General features: G+C 36.7%; 1 protein-coding gene across 1 annotated transcript in view; it reads right to left on the bottom strand.

The window, feature by feature from the left end:
- The window catches only part of PTPRM (protein tyrosine phosphatase, receptor type, M), a 465,580-nt gene that overhangs the window by 358,460 nt on the left and 99,102 nt on the right, over positions 1-8,018 (bottom strand). Inside the window, exon 4 of the mRNA XM_014540254.1 lies at positions 383-498. Coding sequence (XP_014395740.1) covers positions 383-498 — 116 coding nt within the window. The remainder of the gene's footprint in view (positions 1-382; positions 499-8,018) is intronic.

Here is an 8,018-nt window from a genome sequence, read left to right as displayed (position 1 = left end):
GAGAGGAGAGGAGAGGAGAGGAGAGAAGAGAAGAGAAAATTTTTGGAGTTTTCTTGAGGAAAAGTAGGAAGAGGGTACTATTTGTACTTTAATATAATGCTCTTAAAGTAATTTGACAATCAGCTCTTCAAAGCAAGATGGCTAAGCACAAGTAAAGGGGGAAAAACAAATTCAAAACAAGGTCTGTGACAAACAATAATTAGCGTATCTAGGACTCTTAGTATTCTGGCCACTTAGTAAGAAGAAAGGGTACCGGAAAACTCCCCACACCATCCATCTTCCACTAGGACCTGGCACTGATCCAGTTCTCTGGGCCCCTCCCCAGGGGGCAGGTATTCTTCCCACTGGACTTTTAATAAATTGGTGAAATGAGTTACTGTACCTGCAACCAGAGCCTGTCCCCTGCCATGGTCCTGCCGATGGCACTGCACTGGAAAGTGGCAAACTGGCCGGCATTCACTTCCACATTCTGGATCCGCAGGAAGTGGGGGGTTCTGGCTACATGGAGAAAACAATGAAAGATATTAGAAGTGGGGATCTAGAACTAACATGTGCCTTTTTTAATCTATCTGTAACTTCGGGCCTTCCCATTGTTTACCCTTGAAGAAAACAATGCTTTTGCTTATCAGAGCTATGAAGATTTCATTATGATTGTAAAAGAGATCCTGGAAGGCTCTGTTAAAAAAAATTAAAAAGCCAAGTGTTCTGGGATAGAACCAAACAGAAAGAAGATATTTTATTGTTCCTGCTGTGCAAATTATCACAGCTCAGCAGTCTACTTGTAATAACAGATCTGTATTAATAAAGCTTATACTGAAGCCTAATTGATGTTTTGAACAAAAACATATTCGATATTTATACTAGCAACATGAAAAGAACAGTAAGAAGTTAAATGATGTTGTCAAGGAAACTTTTTAAGCCAAGTCAGAGCTGTGCATAATATATATTTTAATACAACTAATTGGTATGCAGCATTGCCTGTATAATATTTCCCTGTTACCAAAAATACTGCCCCTATAGACAGACTCTGAAATTATGCTGTGACGTCATAACATGGTAATTTTTGCTAATTCTTATTTCCAATTCAAGAAGAAAGAACAATTCCAAATGCTAAATGGCACTAAGTCTCATAACATACACTGTCCATAGGGGACAGCTGTTTTAAAAAAAGATAATACTATTTGATCTGAGAAGTACAAACCAATTTCCACAGCACACTGAAAACATGTGTCAAGGAACTGGAAGGATAGGTCAGGAATTACATTTTATGATAACTTTTACTTTTAGGAAAAACTTTCTTATCACAATAAGAGAGTGAAAGTGTAGCAATGGGTGGGGATGGGAGAGGTTACGGAGTAGAAAAGGAAGAGAACAAGGACACTAGTATTTTCTGGGAAGTATGGATGAAGCTGGACAATAACTACAATGACTTGTTTGTGCCATGCCAGCTTTCCCTCATGGGCAACAAGTCTAGGTCATATCTAGACACTTTTAAAGAATGGTCCCCAACTACTGGGTACCCAAAGATGATGAACTAGCACTAATATTAGCCTGTGAAGAACATAATTAAGAACGGAAGTGGGTTACTATCCAAGAACAAAGAAAAAATGAATTTTAATATGAACAACAAACAGGGAACCCCATTGCTAATTTGGAGACCACTAATCATTTAGACAATGTATTCTTGATGCTAAGCTTTCAAAATACCCCTAAGAACTTCTAGAAAAGTGGTATAACCATAGATCACTGTTTTTCATACTAATATATTAATTTAAACCCTTATGAACTATTTTTCAGTAAATTAATCAAATTAGATGTGGTCAAGAATAATATGATTCTATGGTTTTTATAGATCTCTGTTAAAAGTTCTAAAATAAAATTTCTTTTCTATTCTCTATTCCCCTAAAACTGAAAGAACCATTGTTTTTAGAAAATAGAAAAAAAATAACTTTTTCTTTTCTTTTTAGCATTTCTGTGCCAAAAACTTTCCCATGGAATACTCACAAATGTCCTATGAAGTAGGTATTTTTTCCATTTGACAGATGGGGATGGGAAAGTTGTGGGCACTTAGTAAATGTCAGAGCCAGAGTTCCAAAGCCCAGGCAGGGCCCACTGTGCCACACTGCCTCTGCCAGGCTTGCCAACCTGGTCTGCCTTTCCCATGCTCTTCAGCCCACTGGCAATGGCTCCTATTTGACTGCAGGGATTTTAGGTTCTTTCAAGGCCCTTTGCAAATGCTATTTCTTCCATGAAGCTTCCATGGACTCTCTTGTCTTGTTAGGCCTTTCCAATATCACATATCCTCTCTCCTGTATACAGTAGTTGCCCTTCATCTGTGGGACATATGTTCCTGGACCTCCAGAATCTGAATGGCTTCATTTATATAGTCCTCTTACTAATAGGACTAATATATTAAAAGCTGTCCAAGATATTTAAAATCAATTTAATTCTTTTCCTTAAGAATTATGATTTAAATAATTTATTGTTCTCTTTTAGAAAGTAGTTTCAATAATAAACATTAAAAATAAAGTGCTTAACTTTTAAATCACATATAAAGTTATCTCCAAGAAGTAACTTTTACAATAAGTATGCATATCTGCAAACTTAAAATTTCTTAAGGAAAAGCATCCTGAACCTGTTAACTGGTTGAGAAGACACATAGCATGTTGACCTAAAGCTTGGGCCTCTTGAGGGAGGCTGGAAATTGAAACTTTGATTTATCTAGACTCAGAGTGAATTCAGAAATGTTCATATAGATTATGTATTTGCACTAGGCAAGGAGGCAGATGAAAAGCCAAATCCTGGGAAAAGCTGAAAATAGGGTGGGCCTGGGGGGAGGGGTTAAGGTAAAAAAAATTCCTAAATTCCTATTGGGACCACAAAAGGAAAGCTTCCAGCACCTGGCAGGATCCTCTCATGTGGACATATTATGGGTGGCTGTGTTATTCAGGCCTGCTCTGACAGATCCTTTGGAAATATCTGGCTTTGCACAGAACCATCAGAGCAACCCTTTGCCATTAAAGAAACTTTACATCCTCTAAATTGGTCTACTGGTATCTTACTTTTTTGTGGCAAACATTCACCTTTTTAAAAAAATATATATTTTATTGATTTTTTATAGAGAGGAAGGGAGAGGGATAGAGAGTTAGAAACATCGATGAGAGAGAAACATCGATCAGCTGCCTCCTGCACACCTCCTACTGGGGATGTACCCACAACCAAGGTACATGCCCGTGACCGAAATCGAACCTGGGACCTTTCAGTCAGCAGGCCGATGCTCTATCCACTGAGCCAAACTGGTTAGGGCTTCCCCCCCCCCTTTTTTTTTTAATTTAACAAGATATTCAGTATTTTACTTTTAAAATATTCATTTTAAACTATTTAAAAATCTGCTTACTATACATCAATGATTCCCAATCAGAGGCAATTTCACCCCCCAGGGGACATATGGCAATGTCTGGAGACATTTTTGGTTATCACAATAAGGGTGAGGAAGGTAGGGGTACCACTGGTATCTAGTGGGCAGAGGCCAGCGATGGTGTTGAACATCCTACAGTGCACAACACAGCCAGCGCCTATGGAAAGGAAATACCAGGCTCAAAATATCAGTAGTGTCAAGGTTGAGAAATCCTCACATACATTATACGGACATAGAAAACTTTACTGTTGGAACATTTGAGTTTCTTATACATAATGCCAAGATAAAAGTTTTCATAATTAAATTGTCATGTAGACTTTTTGTTTTTTCCTTAGGATAAAATTTTAGAAATCAAATTACTAAGACGAAAAGTACGCATTTTTAAAAGCATTTTGACACAAATTGCCAAACTGCTTTCCTTAAAGCATATAATAGTTTGTATTTCTATGAGCAGGGTATATGAAAAGGCTCTTTTCAATACCTGTTCAAAAATACTAAGAATTAATTTCTATAACTTTTCTGATAAGCTTATTAAATATGTGTACTCTGCTCTATCAGCTAAGCAATAATAATAAATAATTGGAATATCAGGGTGGTCACTGGCTCTGCTCTCAGTCTGTTCATGCACAGGAAGTGCGCCCTGGAGAGACTGCTTCCTAAGGGCCCTGTTTCTAACCATGGCTGCCTACACCACCAGAGAAAGACACAGCAAAACTCATTTACCAACACAATGTCCTAATACTTACTGTCTGCAGGGAGTTATCAGTTAGAATATTACTTGCATTTTTAATTTGGAGGCCAAAGATATGATTGTGTTATACTTTTCTTTGTTCACCCCATTCTTAATAAAGACATGTCACTCAGAATGAAAGTTATCACGTTTCCTTTAAAATTGTTTTTTTTCCCTCTAATATGGCGTTCTCAGAAAGTGCCAGTGCATATTCCTTGCACAGTGAGGTTCAGGGCCTGAGGAATTTATTTCTCTGTTCAGATTGTAGTTTGGGGAGGGCCCTTCTCTGGAAACAGATCGACTGTTTTGGTTTGGAAACAACAAGGCTGCTTGGCTGAGAAGAGATTGCCAGGGAAAATAATCATTGGGTGTATAATAAATGAACAAACATATTAAGCGTGAACACTTATATAATCAAATTATCCCTTTCAAATGAAAGAGCATTTCTGATCTGAGTAGAAGCTAGTAACTCACCCACCAGGATGAATAAGACAAAGGGGCTGTGCGATTCTATTTTCCTTTAAGAACATGAAAGTCAGAATTTTTACTAATGGCATTTGTAAATTTTTTCAATAAATATTAAAGGCCTATATAGTATTTCCAAAGTTCTAGGATGCCTGGATCTTCCCTGTCTAGTGCAGTAAATCCTACAACTGTTTTCAGTTGGGAGGCAATATAAGACTGGCAATTTTTAAATTTGGATTTTAGCACATGTTTATTCAAGTATCAATACCTCAGCCCCTTACTACCTCTGAATAGAAGCAAAAGTTCCTAAACTGATGCCTTAGTGGATTTTTTTTAAATTTGAAAAATAGGGTTTTAAAAAAGGTAACTATATCAGAGAGTTGGGATAAAGATTAAACAAGCTGATGTAGGGAAGGCATACAATATGCCTGGTACTTAGCCTAAAAAATGTTCATTACTATTTGAAAGAATTGATTTATCACTGGATGCTGGAAAAGACCCCAAGGAAAAGAGCTCTACAGCCAGAAAAGTTCTGATCCCGTGCTGAGCTGTATGCTCTGAACCTTGCCAAACTACCTTAATTGTAACACCAGGTAGAGCACCGTTAGAGTAGAAAATTTCAATATCTCAGTATTCAAAAAGACAAATTCTCTCTCTCCAGATTTATAGGCCCATTTGTCTCCTGGATACCCTTTCAAAATGCTATGCCAGCTTTCTTCTAAAATCTGCAGGAGTTCTAAAAACAATCTTCCATGAATTTCAAACAGTTTTTTAGTACACCTCTCCTACTTTCTCATCTCTACCATATTCTGTTGCTTGTCGCTAATAAAACATTTTTTTTAAAGAATAGATGTTTGGGGTATTAATTTATCTCAAATCAGCCTTTCATTACCAAAGTCAAAAATTATCATTGAGCAAGATGCATTTTTTTTCTAAATGTTTCATAGTATTGATTCTTCAAAGCCTGTATCAAAATACTAACAAAATCAGAAAATAGTAATTTGTGAGATCAAAGTGCAAACTGAAGTGGGACAAAAGAGGACTGTGCGCTAACCCCTTTTATTTTCATTTATATTCTGATGTAATGGCATAGGTTGAAAAGAACTGGAGGCATGCCCGACAGCCCAAATAAATAGCCAATGTTTCTCTCTATTTGTATAGCATATCATCACAAACAAGAAAAACAGTTTTTACCAAAAAATATAGCCTGGTAATGCCTATTCTAAAACTGAAAAACAATATATTTTACAAATTTTAAAATATTTTTTTTAATGGACACTCATAAATTACCCCACTTAAAAAAAGCAGTTGAGTTACTTAGGGTTACAATCTGCAGCTAACTCATTCTAGAGGGCCTGTCAAGATGTAGTGTATAATAAAAACAATAATAATAATCCTATATAATAAAACTCTAATATGCAAATCGACTGAACGGCAGAACAACCAGTCACTATGACGCACACTGACACAGGGGGCAGACACTCAACGCAGGAGCTGCCCCCTGGTGGTCAGTACGTTCCCACAGGGGGAGGGAGCGCTGCTCAGCCAGAAGCCGGGCTCGCGCCCACAGGGGGAGCGCTGCTCAGCCAGAAGCCGAGCTCGCAGCTCCTTAGCGCTGCCTCGGAGACAGGAGAGGCTCCCACCACTGCCGCTGTGCTCGCCAACCGTGAGCCCGGCTTCTTACTGTAGGCAAGCAGTAAGGAGTAAGGGGTCCTGGACTGTGAGAGGGCCTAAGCCGGCAGTTGGACATCCCCTGAGTGGTCCTTGATGGTGAGAGGGTGCAGGCCAGGATGGGGGACCTCCCCCCTCATGCACGAAATTTCGTGCACTGGACCTCTAGTAATTAATAATAATAAACAGCTAACATTTATTGAGCTCTTAGAATGTACTAAGCACTGCTCCAAATTCTTCATTATACATTAATTCATATAATTTGTACATTTACCCTGTGAGGAAAGCCTTATTGTTATTACTCTATTATATGAATAAGGTTATGGAGCCAAAGAAGTCAAGTAACTCTTACGATAGATGAAGATTTGCTCTTAACATGTTTCAGGACAAATCTTTATTTTTTCCTTGAAAGTTAAAATGGATCTTAATGGAATAATTTGTCAAGTGGAAAAATAGATTCAACATTCTTATCATAGAAAAATAAGTTAGCCACTATATACAAATACATTTTATAAGTCATCTGTATCCTAAAGAAGAATGATATTCCTTTGGGAAAAACATTCAAGTTAAGTACCTACATGATTAAAATGAAATGTCAGTTCTGAGTCCTATGCATCTCTCAACAAAGCATATGGACCTATCTTTATTCAACAGAACGTAATTCTTTAAACAATAATAATTTTTATATTTCACTTTTAGTCTTATTTTAATCACACTGTTTAATGTCTTTAAAACAAAAACTAAATTTGGAAATAGGTAAACAATGTTTGGGTATGCAAATATATCAATGAGCAAAAAAAAAAATTATTTTGAACCATATTTTGAACTCAGAATTTATTAAATATTTAAATAAACTACTGACTTATTTTATATTGCAAAATAGTATTACAGAATAGTCTTGCATTTTGTATTCACTTTATATAATATATGGCACACAGGATTTTTTCAATATTTTTTTATTATATTATGTTTTTTTTAAAGTTTATTGAATTTATTGGGGTGATGTTGGTTAGTAAAATTATATAGGTTTCAGGTGTAAAATTCTGTAATACATCTTTTAGAATTATTAAACCAAATTCAAAATATATTTCTAGTGGGCATCCCAAATACAAAAATTATCTACGTTCCTTAGAAGTGGTCTTAAGCCAGAGACCTGCCGTCTGCACAGCCATTTCAACATTTCCCAGGCAATCCTGCATCTGACTGTCACTACAGTAAAAGCAATACTATACTGTATACGAGCAACTGTATACTTGTAACAGAACAGCTACTTTTTAAAAAAATGGTGTAATATTTTCTCATAAACCCTATGTGAATCCGAACAGGAACTTTTGCAGTGGTTCTCAACCTTCCTAATGCCGCGATCCTTTAATACAGTTCCTCATGTTGTGGTGACCCCCAATTTCATTGTTACAAATTGAACATAATTAAGGCATAGTGATTAATCACAACAATATGTAGTAATTATATAGGGTGTCCCAAAATTCACGCAAGATTTGAATTTTGTGTGAGCATTAACAACAACAACAAAAAATAAAAGCCTAATTTTACTTGGTTTATTGAATCAGATTCTAATATCTGTTGCCCTTTGATTTCAATCCCTTCAATTTGATAAGCATTACCAAGTACCAATTATGGCCCAGGAGCAGGGACAATGAAGACCAATGAAGACCACGGCTTTGCATATGTGCCAGCAAAGCCATGGAGGCCATTTACCTGATGTGCTATTCCATA

Source organism: Myotis brandtii, unplaced genomic scaffold (genome assembly GCF_000412655.1).
Source record: "Myotis brandtii unplaced genomic scaffold, ASM41265v1 scaffold240, whole genome shotgun sequence".
Classification (NCBI taxonomy): domain Eukaryota; kingdom Metazoa; phylum Chordata; class Mammalia; order Chiroptera; family Vespertilionidae; genus Myotis; species Myotis brandtii.
This window is presented reverse-complemented; position numbering and strand designations above follow the sequence as displayed.